The sequence below is a fragment of the Thermobia domestica genome, chromosome 5 (genome assembly GCF_964235325.1).
Source record: "Thermobia domestica chromosome 5, izTheDome1.hap1.1, whole genome shotgun sequence".
Taxonomy (NCBI): Eukaryota; Metazoa; Arthropoda; class Insecta; order Zygentoma; family Lepismatidae; genus Thermobia; species Thermobia domestica.
Window position 1 is genome coordinate 201,633,531 of NC_137458.1, and position 21,490 is coordinate 201,655,020.

At 36.9% G+C, this 21,490-nt stretch overlaps 1 protein-coding gene across 11 annotated transcripts in view; it reads left to right on the forward strand.

The window, feature by feature from the left end:
* LOC145686344 (uncharacterized) overlaps positions 1-21,490 on the forward strand; it is a 584,205-nt gene that overhangs the window by 495,760 nt on the left and 66,955 nt on the right. For 10 of the 11 annotated variants that reach the window (XR_014131592.1, XM_081759580.1, XM_081759575.1 and 7 more), the window contains one exon: positions 14,427-14,590. Coding sequence is in view for 9 of the 11 variants with exons in the window: in XM_081759580.1 (XP_081615706.1) it covers positions 14,427-14,590 (164 nt within the window). In the remaining 2 variants the exon portion in view is untranslated. Of the gene's footprint in view, positions 1-14,426; positions 14,591-20,399; positions 20,566-21,490 lie in introns of all 11 variants that reach the window. The other variant, XR_014131591.1, reaches the window with a different exon arrangement.

A 21,490-nucleotide genomic window follows, 5' to 3' on the forward strand; every position in this document is an offset into this window, starting at 1 on the left:
GTTGTAATAATAATAATAATGGCATTAAAAGTTTTAAACTTGGTTACGGGGAAAGGGTTCCGTACCTTCAAGACACCTCTGCAACTACCAAAATTTTAAACTAGAGCGTTCCACTGAAGTCTCATGTAGGAAGTATTGTGCTGTATGTTTTAAGGAAAATAACTGTAATAAAAATAACTGAATATCACGCAACCGTAAGGCATATAATAAACTAATTTTTAGGATATGCAGAGGTAAATATAAAAGTTTTGCTACAAAAATACACAGACCATAATTCAATGAGCTCTGAAATACAATGTAACGAAATAGCCTATGAGATTGTCTACAGAGCAATTGTTACTTAAAGAATGGACATACACTATTTCGAGAATCGAGACAAGACGGGAAATGTTTACGATACTTTTCGTCTCGTCTCGATTCTCATCTCCGAAGAGAGACGAAAATTTTGAGTTAGCCTTGTCCCGTCTCGAATGTAACATGTTAATTCTCATGTTATTTTGTTTGTTTTAGAAGAGATGAGAAATTCCACATCTCATGGGCAACATTAAACCAAACCGAAATATTCTTTCCAAATGTTACGTTTCTGCTTGTGATGGTATGACCTGAGCGATAATTAGCTCCTAGCTTTTAATCTTCTACGAGATAATAATAATTATTATTAGTTTATTATTATTATTATTCCTGAAGATTTGATAGTTCAAGTATTGAAACATCCGAGTATTCAAATATCTGAATATAATAAAACGTATGTCATGGCCGATCAGTCGCCATCAAAAATGCTAAAGTAAAAAAAATGTGCGACGTGGATTCGAACAAGCTCCTTGACCACTGACCCGCGATCGCTACGCGGTAAACGATTCGCCTTTAGTCTGGGAGTTGTTCTTAAACTTTGGTTCACAAGTTTGTTTTTTCTCCACACGAAACTACAGATACACAGATTTAATTCTCATATTTTGCATTTGTTTCAAAGCAGTATCTATTACCTGGTCAAAGACTTATGTCCGCCACGTTACAGATTAACCAACAGAAATCCATTTTCCGCAAGCGGAAGTTTCACTTTCCAGATTTCGGAAAATTGTGGAATACGGTAAAATTCCGGAATTCAGAAAAATTCCAAAACTCGGAAAGGATCCGGAATTTAGAAAATTCCGAAATTCAGAAAAATACGGGAATTCGGACAAATTCCGGATTTTTTCGAATTTCAGAATGTTTACGAAATCAGAAATTCCTAAATTCCGGATTTTTCCGAATTCTGGATATTTTCCAAAATCGGGTTTTTCCGAATTCCGAAATTTGTCCGGTTTTACTTTCGGGAGTCCGGAAAGTAAAAATTCCGGAATTGGCCATCCCTAGTTTACACATAACCTTTCAGAACATTAAACTAATAGCTTTCTTCAAACAAAGAAGTAATGCAAAGCATTTTGTATCCTGCAATACGTCATGTATTAAAACCCGACAGCAGTTTCAGTATCTAACCAGAAATTGAATATATCTAGCTACTGGAAGTTGAGGTATGAAGAATTGTATTGTGTCTTATCTTTTTGTGTCTTATACAACCCTGCAAACCACTGAATGTCTAAACGGCTTTCGTTAAATCCAAGTTGTAATATTCACAGTTACATCCATTTGTGTCTATATGATCGGATTAGTAAAGGTTTCTATATGCTAGGGTTAGTAATTCTTTCTCTGCTCTCCCTAAAGTTGATATATGTTCTACTACAGGATACAGAACTAATTGTCAATTTAACCAAAGGTCTTGTATTACTACACATCTGCTTCGGCCTCTGTCAACTCTGGTCGATCTCGTTGACGTGATATGTTTGCTTTCTATACCCCTTTCTTCGTTTACTGAACTAAACAGTAACTATTCTGAATTATATTACTGCGCATGCCTCGTAGATAAATATTTCTGATGCCAATAGTTTCCGTTATGTCCAAGGAATGTTCTTTTTCTTATTCCCAGCATGATCCTTTTATTACATTATATGAAAAGCATGTAGGTCTAAATACCTCATGTATTACATAGCATGTAGGTTTTACTACTACATGTAAGAACATTGTCGACTTCCAGCAAAGAAGTAACATATGATCATAGTATACAACCCACGGAAATGATAGCTGTTAATGCAGTGCTTGTAATCTTTAACGACACAGTGGGTGAGTGGACAAAGCAGAGGCTTTTCGCGCCGTCCACCCGAATTCAATCTATCTTGGTTTGACTTTTTATCCGTTTGAGAGAAAGTATTGTTTCTTTTCGCTACAGGTAGCCACTCTTTTCGTATTTTTCGTCGTCCTTCACAGTTAAAGTAACTATCTATTCTTATTCTTTCTACGAATGATGGATCTTCTCTTTTATTCCATGTCATACATGCGTAGGTAGTGAAACAAGCTGTTGATAATAATAATAATAATGATAGTAATAATAACTATTACTAGCTGACCCATGCGTAAATTTCGCACAATATAATTTAATATTAATATGTGAAAATAAGTAACGAGGCTGGCGTACCCCTCATATTTTGTTCATGCGCCTTATGGGTCCACAGTGCCCAACGTTAGTTTCATCCCTCTACCACCTCCTGCTCTCGATATCAATTATTGACATTTTGCCTGTGGAGGGCTCTACTGTGGCCGCATGACTCCACATGACGATGTCCCGAAGGACGCTCTTCATTATTATTTGGATTGAAATCGCTTATTTTCATTTGTTTACTTTCTAATCAAGTTGTGGCGGGCTAGTGTCCAACGTTGCTCCCATTATTCTACCACCTCCCGTTCTCTAGATATAAATTATTAATATTTTTCCTGTAACGGAGATATGGCGTTTCAATCATTACGTTTGATAAAGAATTGAGGAAGATACAGAGTTGCCATAAACAACACCTTTTAGTGATTATTATTATTATTTTACTTATCACTAATGTTGCTTATTACTATTTCCAATGCAATGTGTTACTAAAAAGAAATTAAAATACTCCTCGCCATATACGCTCTCGAACATCAAATACTTGATTTATAATTTTCTATGTTAGCGGAAAGCACATTTATTGTACTATTCTTTCATATAAAACGTTTCACAAGTTACTTCACTTTCAATGTGTAACTTCACATCATCCCTAACAATCGTATTGTTACGATAGGAAAATATTCCCCTCCCAAAACCTGAGCCTGGCCGTAGCGAAAGGACGTGAACCTTCTTTAAGTGACTAATCGGATCCAATACTTCAATAAAAGCAGATAAATCCCTCCACACCAATATTTCAATAAAAGAAGAAAAGTCACTCAAACATTGTGAATACCCATTTATGGGCCAAATTTGGTTTCTTGGAACTTTTTATAAGCTTCAACTGCCGCCATTTTGAACATTTACATCTGATTATTATGGTTAACGCATTCATCCAAGATATTTCAACAATTAATGTTTGCGCCAAGTTTAATCTCCATCCGCTGAAATTTACGACAGTTGTTGCGTTCATAAAAAGCGTTATATATATATATATATATTTACAGAGAGAGAGAATGAGAGAGCGAAACTTTCGATCTGAGAATGATTGAATGGTTTTCGTCTCAGAGGGTCCTGTTCGGCAAAAGTGCATAGAAATTTTGCGGCATTTCTGACTTGATGGTCTCTGCAATAGGCACATTTATTTTTAAAAAATCCTATTGTAGAGACTCATATGTGCAAAATCGGGAAAGTTACGTTTTTCCGATCACTGTGCTCTGATACATAACTCTGATTACATTACCTGCTTCCTCGTTTTCATTATTTGACTTCTCTAATAAATGTCAATGGAATTTTTAGGTCATTTTCACTTAACATATTAAACGAGTAATATGATTTCTTTTACCACCTCTCATGTGCACGACTCGTTCGGAGAAATAATACTCCAGAAATAGAAACTAAACACACGGTTCTGATTGTTTGGTGTTATCCGTTTCTCGCCATGCAGCGTACATATATCAGAAAGGAAGTGTTAGATCCTGTCGCCGTTAGTAGCGGAGTGTTCTAGTGTATTGGCTATTAAAGAATTTCGCTTTTGGCGTGGGTTCAAACCTGGCCGTAAGAAAATTTTTTTAAAGAACATTTTTTGAATGGCTGTCGGTGTCTATTATTATTATTATTATTATTATTATTATTATTATTATTATTATACTTTTGAACTTGCACGGCGAAATTACTGTATAATACGATATCATTTCTGTAATTTTACTCCATTGTATGTTATTTAGTGTATTAGTGGGCACTAAATTGTCTCCAGATCACCGAATAAATAAACTTCGGCATGCAATTTTGGTGGAAATATCATTACAGGAACATTACCGGTTCGTTCCAAATATCAGGGCTGAACTTAGCAATATTTAGCTTATGATGTTGCATGAGAAGATAGTGTAGGGGTGAAATGCTGCACTTCTGAGTAATACAGCTAATCAGCTTCAAATCCTTTTCAAGTTATTTTATTTTCAAAGCAATCGTGAAGAATGAAAAACACTACACCATTTGTTAAACAAACTTTGGCTAGCGTAATCGGTGGAGTATGATGGTCTCTGCAATAGGCATATTTCTGAAGAAGTTTGCCTGTTGTAGTGACTCACATGTGTGAAATTCGGGAAAATTTCGTTTTTCCGATCACCGCACTCTGATACATACCCCTGAATAGACATACCTGCTTCCTCGTTTCCATTGTTTCACTTCTCTAATAAATGTAACTGGAATTTTTACCAAGTTTTTACTTAACTTCTCAAACGGGTAGTACGCTATCTTTTACCACCTCTCACGTGCTGTATGCATTATTAAAAAACATTCTACTTGGTGTGGATTTGAACTTACGTCCTTTGGATTTATAATCTAGCGTCTTAGCCACTACACCAGGATCTTTGCTTGGCAAGTGTTTAGTTGTTGGCATATTTGTTTGTGTTTCTATTTTATGTTCCCACTTCGACAATTTTTACTCTTTTTTCTCTGTTTACCAGCTGTTTCTGAATTTCTCTTTTGGTGTCGTCATTTATTTACACCATGCACTATTCGTACTCGCAGTTTGTGCCCCTCTGCAACGTCTTATTCAGATTGGACTTCTCTTCGTGCCCCTCACTAAACATTTGATTGATTTAATTCTCATACTCTCCATGGATGGAGCACAGGAATGCCAGGCTCAAAAACAGATGTACATTTACTTTCCTGACAGATAATACATATATGTTTGTACACTTGTTATCATTACAGCTACACGTTTTTATTCAGTGTACTGAAGCCCGCACACACTTGCAATTGTTTGTGTCCCACATATGTTTACATGTATAAGACTTTAACTCTGGGCAACGTTTAGCCATTGACTCCTGAGTGGTCCACTTGGACACCAATTTTCCATTCGTAGTTTGCCAATCAAAATGTTCGAGTTGAAGGAAATGAATAATCGAAATGAAATTAAATCTTTGAGATTTACGTCCCACGATTATGCCGGTTGCGCTAATGGAGACGGTGATGATGAGTGATGAATGAAAGAGTGGAGTGAAGAAAGTGGGAGGAAACGAGAGAACCCCGAGAAAACCCACGCACACGGTGTTTGTCCACCACAAAGTTCACTTGGCGGGGGCTGGGATCGAACCCGGGACCCCAAGCACCAGAGGTGAACGCTCTACCACTGAGCCACCGCGGCCTCAAATGAATAATCGAGTCGCTGGCGTGCCGCTAAATGTATATTTGAAGGTGTGCTCGCTTGATGTGGAGCATTAGAGCATCCTTTGTTTGTGGAAGATGGTCTGCTTTTTTGTGATCGGCCAAATCAGCGCAGACAGCACTGATCAACGATTTTTGTGAATCAGTGTAGAGATTCACCACAAATTCTTCTGCACATGCTATCGTCTCATCATCCATATTACCAGATCCGAAATTACTTAGCAAGTATGATTTTTTTCAATCTACATTCCATTCTTTCTCTTTATCAATGTCTGCGAACTGTCTGGTGGTGATTTGGTGATATTTTTGCAAAATGTATGCTGAACTTTCTAAACAGGCCGTGCTCACGAATTGATTTATTCGACCTTACATTCCATGTTCTATTAAAGGAGATACAAGATTTTGGCGAACAACAAGTATTTACTGACAGATCAGGAGAAATGTTTAAGGTTGTGATGATCCTCTTCTTCAGCGTTGGAAATGTTTTATTGATTTGCCTGAAAACAAATCTGACCTCACAGCATTTCTTTCTTTAGAGCTGATTAGGTTCTGTCGGCAAACATTGAAAGACGAACAGTTAGTTCTCACATCGGCTGGATTTACAGACTTACTTCACGTGGAGTCATCACAGGGAGAAGACCTACCATTTCTGAAATATAATCATGAATAGGCTGATACGGGGATAATTGTTAACGCATACCACGCTTTCAGCTGCGGTTATAAGCAGCTACTCATTGACTCCAAAGACACCGATGTTCTTCTCCTTACACATGTTTTTTTTTTTTTTTAATTAAGGCAGAAGAATATGGATGTCTATTAGAACAACAAAAAAATTACAATTTATTTCAATGCACACAATTGTGAATCAGATCAACGATGAAATATACCAATCCTTGCCAGCGTTCCATGTACCTACTGGAAGCGACTACCAGTCAGTTCGCAGGAATTGAAAAAAAAAACATGGAATATATATTGTAAAAAATCATACTTGCTAAGTAACATAGGGTCTGGTAATGTGGATGATGAGACGATAGCACGTGCCGAAGAATTTGCGATGAATCTCTACACTGACTCACATAAATTTCTATCAATGTTGTCTGTGCTGATTTGGTCGGTCACAAAAACCTCAGACCAACTTCCACAAACGAAAGATATTTTAACACCCAACATCAACTAAGCATCTTTTAACATACATTTAATGCCATGCCAGCGATTCGAATATGCACTTCCTTCAACTCGAATATTTTGATTGGCAAACTACGAATGGAAAATTGGTGTCCAAATGAACCACTCAGGAGTCTATGGCTAAAAGTTGCCCAGAGTTGTCTTGTACATGTAAACATATGTGGGACACAAACAATTGCAAGTATGTGCGGGCTCAGTACTGAATAAAAACCTGTAGCTGTAATGATAACAAGTGAATAAACATATATGTACCAGAAAATGATTCATCTGATGAGGATTCCAAAGACTAAAGAAATATGTAATTTTTCACAGATTTGATATGATAATGTAGAATATTATTATAGTTTTGCTTGTTTCCAAATTAGTAAGTATTTGATGAAGTTCGATGTAATATTCTCATAAATTACATACAAATTGAGTTATTAAGGTTTCTGCAAAAAAAAAAAAAAAAAAAAATCTGAAGTGACCATTGAGAAAATACATACCATTCTTGATTTTAGAAATACCTTTCAGGTGTACAACGATGTTATCAATCACCCTATATATCACCCGTAAATGGTGTTTGCCCTCACTTAATAATCTCTACATATGTTCTTACCTTATTTATATTTTCTGCTTTTTCATTATGGTAAGATAAACGTTTTTGTTAAAATAATAAGGAATTATTTTCAACGACCGGTGGAAATACTGCAGACAAATACAGTTGAAAAATCTGAATCAACCTGAATATCAACTGTACATGGGTTCTAACAATATAAAAGACATCTCTACTTATTTCAAAATTTTGTGATCTTTAACGCTCTGTCGTATCAAGTGACCGGAGATCTAGAAATGATCATGACAGTGCAGGAGAGCTCAAGGAAGAAGGGTGAGAACTGTTCTTCAAATATTGGGAAAAAATAAGCTTTTATCTCGGAAACAAAACCTTTATTGACTGACGTGAGCTGAAATTCAGTGGTGTCATTCGGAGCATCAGCATTCGAATCAAAGTGCACTTTTCCTCGTTGTACGGCTATTTTTGGAAGTAAACCTAACAATATTGGTACCGTTGGAAATATTATTTAATGCTCTACAAATTTAATTAGAGATGTTTTTTCCATATCTCAACTCACTGGGGAGATACAGAGCAAAAAAGAAAATATTATGGACAAAATATATCAGTTTTTAATGTTTAAGTTAAATATTCCGAAAACCCGTTGGGTTTATTCAAAGCATGAATCGACAAAATCGTAAAGCACACCTTAGAGATAAAACCGAAAAAAGAAATTCATTAATATCTTGATTAGTTTCGGAGACATTGTCCTTTATTTGAAACGCTCATTTTTTTTTTTTTTTTTTTTTTTAGCTTCAGTAGAGGTGGAGGGGTTGTACGAGGGGACCTTCCGCTCGCATCAAGCGACCGGCGGTCTAGAAATGATCAGGATAGTGGACTTGATGATTTATGACCACCGGTTGCTTTTACTCTCTCGGGTTGAACGAAACTTAATAATCACGTGTTTTGCCTCCCGACTAATTCTCTCCTGGGTCTATTATGTTAGTGCATCACCTCGCTTGTCACCATCGGGGTGCTTGTTGGTGCCTACGATATTCGCCAGTAAGCAGTGTCTTATAGTAAGTGATCAAATTTCATACCTTGTTTGATTTGACAATGCCCTATTCGATGATAGAATCCATCTACAGCAGCCCTAATGACATTGGGTTCAATGAGTGCAATCTCATCAATAATGCTTTGCCTATGCTCATCTAAGTTGGTAGGCTTCCTTTCGTACACACGATTCTTCAAATGTCCCCAGAGAAAATAGTCCATGGCGACAATTCAGGAGAACGAGCTGGCCACTCAATTTCACCTCTTCTGCCAATCCACCTTTGGGGGAATTACTCTTTCAGAAATTGCCTAACATTTTCACAGTGCGGGCCCGCATCATCTTGCTGGCACCACGTTTCGACTAAGTTATCCGCTACAATGTCTCTAATTGCTGGAAGTACATCGTTGCGCAGCATATCTTCATACTTCCCATCATTCAAATTCCCGTGAATGAAAAATGGTCCAACTATGGAGGTGTTCATCACTCCCGCCCAGACGTTCAATTTTTGAGGGTGTTGGGTATGTGCTTCAACCGACCAACGATGATCGCTGTCAGTCCAAAATATACGGTTATGTCTGTTAATGTGACCGGTTAATTCGAAGGTGGCTTCGTCTAAAAAAAAAAAACAATTCTAGTGAGAACGTTAGGATCGTTATCAATGCGCGTCATAATCTGTTCACAAAATTCCATACGACGATCGAAGTCTTCATTTAACTCATGTATCAGATGCATTTTGTACGGGTGGAACTTGATTGCCTTCAAAATTCTCTGGACAGCCATGCGACTAATAACATGTTGTTGAGCACCTTTACGGGTGCTCAGGTGAGGATTTTCAACGAAGGATAATGCAACGTCAAGCTGTTTTTTCGGCCATAGTCGATGGCTTTGGTCGCCAAGGAATTCGACAATTCTTTACACTTCTCGTTTCCTCGAAGCGCCGCATGGTGCGCTCGACAGTCGACTTTGAAATGGGATCGTTTGGACCGCGAAATGTTTGGTTGAATAGCGCCTTAACTTCAGCATACGATCTTTGACGATCACCCCATCCGCGCATCATCAAAATAATTATTCTGTCGTGCTCATAAAAAGTGTCCATGTCGTCAAGTAGTTGATAACTGTCCAGCACATCGAGATCACCACAATTTGACTTTACCTTCGCCAGTAAAATGCACTTAATTTACAAGACATTCACTCAAAATGAACACCTCGAATTGGATTCACAATAAGACTTCATGATAAGGAAGTCTCTGGCAGGATTTCGGTTCTCACACTCCACACTACTCGCTGTTGTCTCTCAGCAGTAACAGATCACTACGGAGTAAATCACTAATTTTGCACTGATGAAATCTGTTGTGCAGTGTCTTCCATGCAAAACTAACTCGAAGCAAGCATGCCGAGGCTGCTCCACAAGGAACTAAACAGCAACTACACACAATTACCAGCTCTATTTCGATGACTTATTTGACATACACGTCGATGGCCAACGTTGCTTCGATATAAAACAACTTTTTTGGCCATTAGGGTAGTTTCATGCTTGTTTGATTTGATTTTAATGCCTCCTTTTCGCTTAGAACTATTTTAGGCTAATGTTGTCCTCATTCTTGCGGGCACAACGTTCAATTTGAAATATTACGTGCGTTTTAAACTCCAACATTTCTGTCCACTTTGAAAGAAATATTTAGTTGTTGCGATTACAGTCAAAGGCGCCCGCAGGCATTTTCCGAGGAGAGGGAAGCACTATGTTTCAGAAGACGGAGGCAGGGGACGAAACTATAATTAAAAAGGTAATTGTGCACAATGAGTCCTCACATGTAGGGATAATTTAACAAAATCACGGGCAATTTAAATTCCAGAGGGAGCAAATGCCCCATAATTCCCTATTTGTCAACGCTCATGATTACATGATTAGTGCTTGCAGTAACGGTAACTGCAATAAAACAATTCAAATAAACGTTCGGCAGGTATACAGTATTTGTACATCTTGCTCGAAAGTACATTTCATGCGTCACTCGATAAAACAGCTTTTTGATATTACATTGTCATCTGTCAAGAACACAAAACAACTTTTCCGATAAAAGTTACATCGATTTTGTGTACAGAGCGTCTGAATCTGCAGTAACAATTGGAGGTTCCCATGTCACATTTCCATGTGGCGCCTCCACCCACCCCCTCTAGGCTTTCACCAAGTTCATTCACTTGCACACACACTTTAGGGATCAAAAATATTCCACTTTCCCGATATTTCTGTCGCGTTGCTCGATAAAACAGAGATTTTGAGATTACAGTGCCATCTATCGAGCAAACCAAATATGTTGCAGGTAAAAGTTACGGATTTTTGTATGTAGCATATGAATCTGCACTACCAACTGGGGTCCGATTTAAACTTTTCAAGTTGCCCCCCTGCCCCCCTTAGGGGGCGCCAAGGAGCATTGATTTGCACACATTTAAATAGAAATCGAACAAATATTTGACATGTATTTTTTTTATTTTTCATGCTCGGAAGTGTATTTCTCGAGATATTTTCCTGTCCCGATCTTTCTACTGCGTTACTCACTAAAACATTTTTCACGATTACAGTGCCTTCTGTCAAGAATACACAAAAATGTTTCTAGTAAAAGTTACGTATTTTGTGTGTAGCATCTGAATCTGCACTAAAAACTGGGGGGTCCCATTTAAACTTTTCAAGTTCCCCCTAGGGGGAACCCGAGTGAATTCATTGTTCCATCCTGAAATAGAATTTAAAAATATATTTGCCATGTGTTTTTGTATTTCGTGATACGACGCGTATTTCTCGAGATATTCCACCGTCCCGATCTTTTTGTGACACCATATATATATTATATATATATATATATATATATATATATATATATATATATATATATATATATATATATATATATATATATGGTATGTGTGTGTGTGTGTGCACAATAAGGCATGCTTATCACTATTGGGCCGTAATAAGTCAAAGCTATAGGGCCATAATAAGTAAAAATGGGTGTAAAATCATTAAATGTCATTCATCTACTTGCAACCTATATTGCTATTGTAGACATTCCAGAACCACCTCCAAACAGGGCAGAGAGACACCTTGCAAACTACTTCCGGGAATTAATCAATGACGCTGCAGACAGTCATGCGAATATATAACGAAGTTACTGTACACTTTGATTTGGATGAGGATGTCATAGAATCAAATACTATTACCGACTCTGGAGAAGTGGATGAAACTTACGAGGCATATGTGCGGAGGAGAGCATCGGGGACCTGCGGTGGTATGAGTGACGAGTCTGTGGATTTGGAATACAAGAGGAAGGCAGTTGAATTATGGAAGAGTGAAAAACGAAAGAGATTGTCGTTACAATCCGTTATGCGACACTACAAGAGAGTAACTTCCTGGGAACAGTCACACCATTGGGAAAAGCAAGTCTCTTCAGGTTTAACACGCAAAGACAAATTGCGTGAAGTGTCGCTTGCAGTGCTTCAGAACTTTCAAACCGCCGTAAGTGCACATCTACCGCTGCAACACGTAGATCTTTAGCGATGGACTACCCCTGGCAAGTCAGGAGCATAACCTCGCTTCAATTACGCCCTCAAAAACGTGGTTGTGGGAATTTAAGCAAGCGCACAATATTGTTTCACGTAAAGTGATCAAACTTCCAACATTAGCCGATTTGTATCTCTAACAGCGTAACTAGTTATGGTCTTCGTAACTGGTGTAGTATTGCGATGTTCTCAGATTAGGTGGGTGTTTACGCCTTCATCCCCCACGTTGGCCGATATATATATATATATATATATATATATATATATATATATATATATATATATATATATATATATATATATTTATATATTTATATATATATATATATATATATATAAACATATATATATTTATATATATATATAAACATATATATATTTATATATATATATATAAACATATATATATTTATATATATATATATATATATAAACATATATATATTTATATATATATATATATATATATATATATATATATAAACATATATATATATATATATATATATATATATATATATATATATATATATATATATTATATATATATAAACATATATATATATATATATATATATATATAAACATATATATATATATATATATATATATATAAACATATATATATATATATATATATATATATATATATATATATAAACATATATATATTTATATATATATAAACATATATATATATATATATATATATATATATATATATATATATATATATATATATATATATATATATAAACAAGTATGTTCTACTTTTGATTCTTTTATTCACTCCAGGAGTTTTAAGCAAATTTCCATTGTCCGTTGCTAGTTATGACCTTGCTAAAATATGTAATTTTGTCCTATGTTCGCACTTTAGGGAGTGTTATCCCCTTTATTCCCCACGTTGACTGATATAAAAAAAACACATATCCTACTCTTGATTCCTTTATTCCTACTGGAGTTTCAACCGAATTCCCGTTGTGCGTTGCTAGTTATGGCCTTCCTACAAGGTGTCATATTGCCGTATGTTCGCACTTTAGGGAGTGTTATCCCCTTTATTCCCCACGTTAGCTGATATGAAAAAACACGTATGTCTTACTTTTGATTCCTTTATTCAATGTAAGAGTTTCAACCATTTTCCCATTTAGCGTTGCCAAAAGGTGTCATATTGCCCTATATGTTCGCAGTTTAGAGGGTGTTTACCCCTTCATCCCCCATGTTGGCCGATATAAAGAAATATGTGTGACCTACTTTTGATTCCTTTATTCACTGCATGAGTTTCAAGCAAATCGGAGTGTGAGACTTGAAAAACCTTGCTCGGTAGTCATTTTTGCACGTTATGGAAGAATAAAATATAACTTTCTATTATATGAAGTGTGTTCAAAGAAAGTCAGAACTTTTGCTGTTCTTTATTGCTCATTATACAAACTTTCAACCGCTATCTCCTTCAAAGTACTCCCGTTTGTTGTTAATACGCCATTGCTATTGTTTCTTCCAATTTTGGAACGCTGCTGGAAATAACTTTTTTCGGTGGTGTGTAGTAGTGTCGTCGTATTTTCCTGAATTTTCTGTATAGATTTAGTATGACCCGCGACGTCCTTTCAAAGTGGTTTTAAATTTGAGGAATAGAGAAAAGCCTGCCGGACCAAATCTAGAGAGTGGGGTGTGTGGGACATAATGAAAATGCGATGTGTTTGCAAAATAATTTGCAAGTTTTTCACTCAAGATATAATGACAAGCTTCTACACTTACACCAAGGTCTTCGCAACCTCACCAACAGTTAAAGAATGATTGTCACTAATTACAGCCCGTACAATCTCAGCATGTTACTCGTCTATTGATGTAGAAGGTTGTCTAGTCCTTTGACCTTCGGCAACCCACCTTCTGCTCTCCGTAAAACGATTAAGCCAATCAATAATTACACTGCGTTCGGCTCGTGTAGTCATCCTTCTATGCTTGGTTAAGCATTTGGAATGTTTTTGTGAAAATTTTGCCTAGTTTTACATAAAATTTCGCACAACGCGCTGTTTAAGTAACTCCTTCATTGTTGCTTTCTCACTAATCCGACAAGCAGCTTGTGCACGACGTCATTCAAGATATGTTTTACCAGGATATGCCGCTATGTGCGCAAGCACACCACCTGCAGTCGTTGGCCCGCTATTTAAAAAGTTCGGTTTTTTAACACACCTCGTATTTTGATGAATTCTGACTTAGGAAATTATTATCGTAAATTTATTGCTAGTTGGCTTGCTTATTTCTTTTATGTGTTCTTTGTGTAGGTCATGTAATGCAAAATTATTCTATTGTTGAAGCAAAGATATAATTATTGATACACTTTTAAATTAACCTGTATTTTCTGCATTTAAATTAAACCGCGTTAAAATGTTGGATGTTACGCATTTATATATTCATATATTTTTTTCTTATTATAGCTGTATAAGTTCAAGAAATTGCAATAACTGTCCAGTCGAGAGCTCAGGTGGCTTGGCTCAAGAAACGCAAATTTTAAACTGTTTTCGAAGAGAAGAATTCCAACGCGTTGATGAAAGTCGTCGATCATCTATACATTACGAACGAGGGCTACAAAAAATTACAGGTAACATGACAGTGAGATAATACTGCACGCATTTAGCATTCAACAACAAAGTATATTCAAACACTTACCCAATATGCAATTTAGTTCTTTTCAACGATATATTTTAGTCTCATGCGTCCCCTATTTCAGTCGTAGAAATGGGTTCCGATGGACAGGTATCCGACGATAAAATATTAATCATGCTGTTTCTTGTAGCAAAATATGCACGACGAATAAACTTCTAACTTTTCACTGCCCAGTTGGTACAAATTATATGCGAACTAGGCTTAAAACCCTCACTCATTTTAAATATGCTGAGATCGAATCTTAGCTATAATTCAACTTGAGGTGAACTTCGTAGGACATACTAATAAAAGTCAGAGCTTGCACCTGACGCGGAAGACCTTATCGTTCCGGTGCGAGCTCATCGAACGATAAGGTGTAGATCCACGTTTCATATAGCCTTTGTGCTGAAAAGGTTGCTAAATTCAAATCCAGCCACAAAAGAGCCTAATGAAGTTCAGCATATAAATAGCGATCCGAAACAGAAGAATATTTTTATTTATTTATTTATTTATTTATTTATTTTTGATTGTACGACATTTAAAATTAGGATTTAGGACTTAGATTTCTGGGTTTTTGGCATCTATGGCCATTTAGAGCGTCACGTATGAGGGATGACGTCCGTCGGCGGGCACGCTATCCGGGGAAATATATGGTAGGTACCACACCGGCATTTGCCTGGTGTGAATGAGGAAAATCTCATTCAGGGTGGCTGGCCTGAAAAAGTGTGTTACACCGGGAATCGAACCCGGGACCACTCGCACAGAAGGCGAGAGCGTTAGCGACTACGCTACGCGCGGCCACGACATTTAAATTTGACAGCAATAAATTTGCTGCACGAATATAAGCTAAGCACTGTACATATTTATTATTATTATTATTATTATTATTAAATGGCAAATAATTATGTAGAGGTTGAGAATAAACTGAAACTTGAATGAAAAATGAAACGAAATTTCCGTTCCACGTTTATACCTTTTAGACTAAATCAGACAGATGATTAATAAAAGTGAATGATTATGAAAGAATTATACTGTTCAACACCAAATTTGTTTCCTGAAAACTAATAGGCGATTCTAAAAGGTTTTGTCCTATTGAATTCGAAAATAATAATAGTTTTTGCGCATCAGGTCTCAATTTTTGGGAAAACCGAAAAATGTAATTACAAGTTGATATATTCTGGGACTAATTTGGATTTGTTATTAAACATATCCTTTTCATAATATTTTTTTATATATATAATACAAATGATCATAAATGGAAAATACATTACTTCTAGCCCCCGCCAGAGACGAAAGTTGAAAAAAAATGTTGTGGGGAAAAAGTTGAAACTTTACCGTCGGAACTACCTTTTCCTAGCTACACCTGGCAACATCGGACGACAGTGAAGCAACTGAGAATCAATATTGTATGCTTACTTTCTTGCTTGTTGGTGTGGTGAGCTGCATTTTCTCTTGACGTACTGTGCTAATAGAAAATAAACAACATTGAAACGCGTGTTCTTGTGACTCATAACTTGTGGATCTTTTCTTGTGAACTAAGCCATATTGAAAAACGTTGTTTTTTGTGTTTTATAGTGATTCAATTTTGAAAATGCCTAGGAAGTGTAAAAAGGATCTGACAACTTCTATTATCTGTGTGGACGGATAACTGTAAAACCGAAGCTCACTAAGATAACGCCTGTTGTGTAAAAAGCGTATGAATTGTATTTTTCATCGAAAGTCGATGTAGACAAACCTTGGGCACCGAAATTCTGTTGTAAGTCCTGTGCAGTAAATCTAAGGTGCTGGTTAGGTAGTTCTCACAAGTGTATGCCATTTCCTATACCAATGTTATGGTTTGAATCACGTGATCATGTACACGGCTGTTACTTTTGTCTGTCAAATGTAAAGGGAATAACCTCCAAGGGTAAACGATCAGTATAATACCCAGATCTACAATCAGCTAGAAGAGCCATCCCACATGGTGAAAGTTTTCCTGTGCTAGTGCCGCCAGACTGTGAACAGTAGACAGCAGTGATGTTGATGAAAGGGAAGATGTTATGGATATTGAGAGTGAAGACCCTACATACAGTGCATGTATCAGAGAACCACATTTCATAACGCAAGAGGAACTGAACGACTTTGTTAGAGACTTGAACCTACCCAAACAACAAGCTGAACTCTTAGCTTCAAGACTTCAAGGTTGGAACCTTCTTCAAAAGCAAACGAAAGCGATATTTTACCGTGATAGACAACATCACTTCCCCAAATTTTTCAGCAGTAGTAATGATTGCATATATTGTACTGACGTGGAAGGACTGATGCAGGCATTACAAATCAAGTATAAAGTCGATGAGTGGCGTTTATTCTCGGACTAGTCAAAAGTAAGTATGAAGTGTGTTCTCTTCCACAACGGTAATACGTACCCTTCCATTCCACTTGCATATTCCGTTAATTTGAGGGAGACATATCGAAATGTGAAACTCCTTTACGACAAAATAAAGTATGCTGAGCATTAGTGGAACATATGTGACTGCTTAAAGGTGATTGGTTTGGTGTTAGGGTTACAGTTGGGCTATACAGAGTATTGTTTTCTGTGTGAGTCGGACAGTAGAGCAAGGGATCTGCACTACACACAAAGAGAATGTCCTACTCGTACATCCCTCACTCCCGGAATTACGAATGTAAAAGAGAAACCCCTTGTTGATCCCAAGAAAATGTTTCTGCCTCCCCTGCACATTAAATTAGGTCTTATAAAAGTGTTCGTGAAAAGGTTGGAAAAGGATTTAAGTATCTCCAGGAAAAGTTCCCAAAAATATCAGATGCTAAACTGAAAGGTGTATTCATTGGACCCCAGATACGTTAATTGATAATAAACGACATTCGAATCAAAACTGACTGAGATGGAACGGAAAATCTGGATTTCTTTTAAGAGTGTCTCAGAAAACTTTCTGGGAAATAACAAAAGTGCGAACTGTGTGCAACTAGTGGAGGAGTTGCTACTATGGGATACATGTCACTAAAAGTGCATTTTCGACACAGTCACCTGTCTTTGTTTCCGTAAAACCTAGGAGCTGTGTCTGATGAGCACGGTGAGAGGTTTCACCAATACATTCAGATCCTGGAGCAGTATTTTACATTTTAGGAATCAAGCAAGTAGCTATTCATGATAGAAATTTGCACCGGAGATGAAAAGAAAAGTTCCAAAATAAAATATGAAAGATTCAAGTATTCCCAAGATGATTTGTGTTCAGCAATAGATGATAGTAGAAGCGGAAGACTAAGTGCAAACAAAGCAGCAAAAGTGCACAATATACCCAAGGGAACGCTAATAAACAAACTACATGGAAAAGCCCGAATGGAACGAAAAATGGGTCCCCAGACAACACTGACAGTGGATGAAGAAAATCGTCTTGAAAACTGGATTTTAGGCAAAGCAAAGTTAGTCTTCCCTATGCATACTGACGAAGTGAAGGATGCAGTTCAGAAAGTCATGAAGGAGGCACAACGATCAAATCTATTTGTTAACGATAGGCCAGGCAAGAAATAGATGGCACTGTTCCTGAAAAGACACCCAAACATCACCAAACGAAACGTGGAAATAATATCACAGGCCCGGGCACAAGTCACAGAAGAACGTATCCGACAATGTTTTCGTGAATTAGAAGTGTACTTACGAGAAGAAAATGCATTAGATCTCTTGGAAGATGGCAGCCGCATATTTAACGCGGATGAAACAGGTATTCGCACTTGTCCTAAAACAGGCAAAGTTCTTGGACCAAAACAGTACAATAACTTTTATGAAATTGCACCAGGTCCCGAAAAACAATGCATAACAGTTTTGTGCAACTTTTCCGCAGATGGCAAATCTGTCGATCCGCTGATCGTGTATCATTATCAACGAATTTCACGTGATATAGTAGAATCAATTCGAGATACGGTTTCCGTTGGTCGTAGTGAGTCTGGTTGGATGACAGCCGCTACGTTTTATGAATATGTAGCAAATGTGTTTCATCCTTGGCTAGTTAAGAACAATATTAAATTTTCTGTCCTCTTATTTCTCGATGGACACAAATCGCATATTAACGAAGAACTTTACAAGTTTTGCATAGAAAGTCGCATTTTTCTATTTTGCCTGTTGCCCAATGCAACACACATAATTCAGCCATGTGATGTAGCAATTTTTCGGCCTCTTGAAGTTGAATGGAGGAAAGTAGTACGGCATTACAAGCAAGATACCACGCGTCCTGTAACAAAGATAAATTTTGCACCACTATTTCATAGTGCTTATCAAGCAGCGATTTAAAAAAAAGAGGTAATTCATAAGGCATTTGCAGTGTGTGGACTCTATCCTTATAATCCCAATGCAGTCGACTATTATAAGTGTATCTCTAATAGGCAAGAAGAAATACAAAGAGCAGGTATGGAAGTGGGAGATGAAATCACAAGAGGTAGTCCATTGACCGCTGAGGATTACAAAGTTGCTCTTAAAGTTATAGAAAATGAGTTGCCAGTCGAAGTTATTGAGACTTTCCGGTTGTCGACAGTGGTCCGTGATGACATGAGGCCTTTACACGATCTTCGGGTAAAAATCAAAGATAAAGCTGTTCCTGTAAAACATAATTCTCTTAACAACTTGATTACCTGTCAACAAACTGGTGCATCACCACAAGAAGATTCCACAGTTCACGAAAGAATACATAAACTTTCTACGACGTGTTGTGACAGTATTTCAGTACCTGATGAAAGACCTAACCAGTTCATCTTTCCAAGTTCATCAAATACAAAGAATACTGAGGTAATAAGCGCCTATAGTTCTGCTGGTCCTCGAGGAAGCACAACACCAGAAGACGTTTGGAAAACTCATTTACGCTGGCCGAAGGATGTAAATTCAAGAAATCGGAATAAGATAAGACGACCTGGTGCATTCCCATTTGCAGTAACATCCAAGAAATGGAAAGAATATCATGATCTGAAGGCCCAGGAGAAAGAGGAAAGGAATAGAAAATCAACTTGTAAGAAGAAAGAGATGAAGAAGCGTCCCAGGAAGAAGAAAATACCTTCAGAGGAAAATGAAACAGAGACAGACTCTGATCAGATGTCTTTAGCATCAGATTCTGACGACATTGACCTAGCTCAAGAAATGTCTTTATTTCATACTCGCAATAATGAAACTAATGAACACTGTGTTACACACAATGTGGGTGATTATGTGATAGTGTGTTATGATGGTGAATATTTCCCAGGTATAGTGATTCGCAAGTACGAAGATGAGTCGGAAGTTAAAGTAATGCGTAAATATGAAGATAATAAATGGAAACGACCTGAGAAAGGAGATCAAATTTGGTACAAGCATTGCGACATAAAGGAACGTATTGCTGATCCTCAAATTTCTTGTACGAAAGGACTGCATGGACTTTACTACAGTTTTCCCGAAATGATAAAGTACAAGTAGTCCTAATATTTCTTTCATTTTGTCTTTTAGGTTTCTTTCAATTATTATTAGGTATTATTTTCCCTTTGAATTTGCCAGCGGTCATTTACTGGTTATAGTGCAGTTATTAACTGAAGCTTGACGGTCATTTACTAGTATTTTCCACCTTCAGATAGAAATATCAATTTATTTTTCACTTATAATACATATATCAATTTTGAAGCGCCATAATATGTTAAAAGACATTCCAACTAGTATGTTTGTACCATTAACTTACGTGTATTTGCTTCATTCGAACGTCTACAAATAAATTTGTAACTTCAAATTCTTAATTGGTCATTTTCTGGTGCAGTCACCCTACCTTCATTGAGGAAAGAGAAAAAAGTGAAAATTTGTAGGACAGTGATATTGGAAGGAAAACGTACGAAGAAACGGGGAGCCCCGAAAAATGTCTCGCACAAGATGTAGCCCTCAAACTTACAACGCCTAGGATCGAACCAGAGATCCTCATATCAAAGGTGAGTGCTCTACTGCTAAATCATCGTGCCCTCTGCTAACTTGAAGGTGGTGCAGGATACGTCTATTTCAGTCTTTTATATTTTTTTACATCCCCAATCTGTTAGAACTTCTGATTTGTTCTTGCCATTTCTTTGTTGTTTCTAACAGAACGCATTGCAAAGATACGTTAATTAGAAAATGTAACAAAAGGAGGTTGCTGAGAGATTAAGTACTTTCACTTACTGTTAGAATTTGATTATTTGTTAGAATGGTCTGGTATTACACGAAAATTAATAATAGTAATAAATTTTGACTAATTGTTTATGTAATTCGTTTTAATTTGAATGATGAGCGGCCAATGCTTAAAGTGACATCAGGTGAATTGACAGTATGGAACATGACCACTTAGAGCAGTGATTTTGACAGAACACTAAAGAGTGTTTCTACTCCTGACATTCTTTCACCATTTTTGACGTGAAAAATATATAGGAAGAGAGAGATATGTAAATGCTTTACTCCCCACTATCATCAGCCTAACAGAAATAAATATTTATAAAAGGATTTTGCTTTCCTAAGATTTTGCGTGAGCATATCGGCGATCTAAATGTGGAAGAACACGGATGGTGCATTTACTGAAACGTCGCATTTACAATAAAATAACATAGTGATCCAACGGGGCCTTTAAGTGGATTAAAACAAGAAAACAAATATATGCCCATATGCTTTTTGTCTCTTTTCGAGGTTTTGTACGCACTCTAGTCTCATCGCTAGTATTTACATGATTCTTTCAAATCTCATTTCCATTCTCTAAAGTTTCTGCTGGTCTCGTCTCGTCTCGTGATCAGCACTAATTTTCTTATAATTGTCAACACAGAAGTCCAGAAATTGTGAAAAGAATAATTTTGAATTTAAAGAGAGTCCTGTCAATGCCAGGAGCGGATCCAG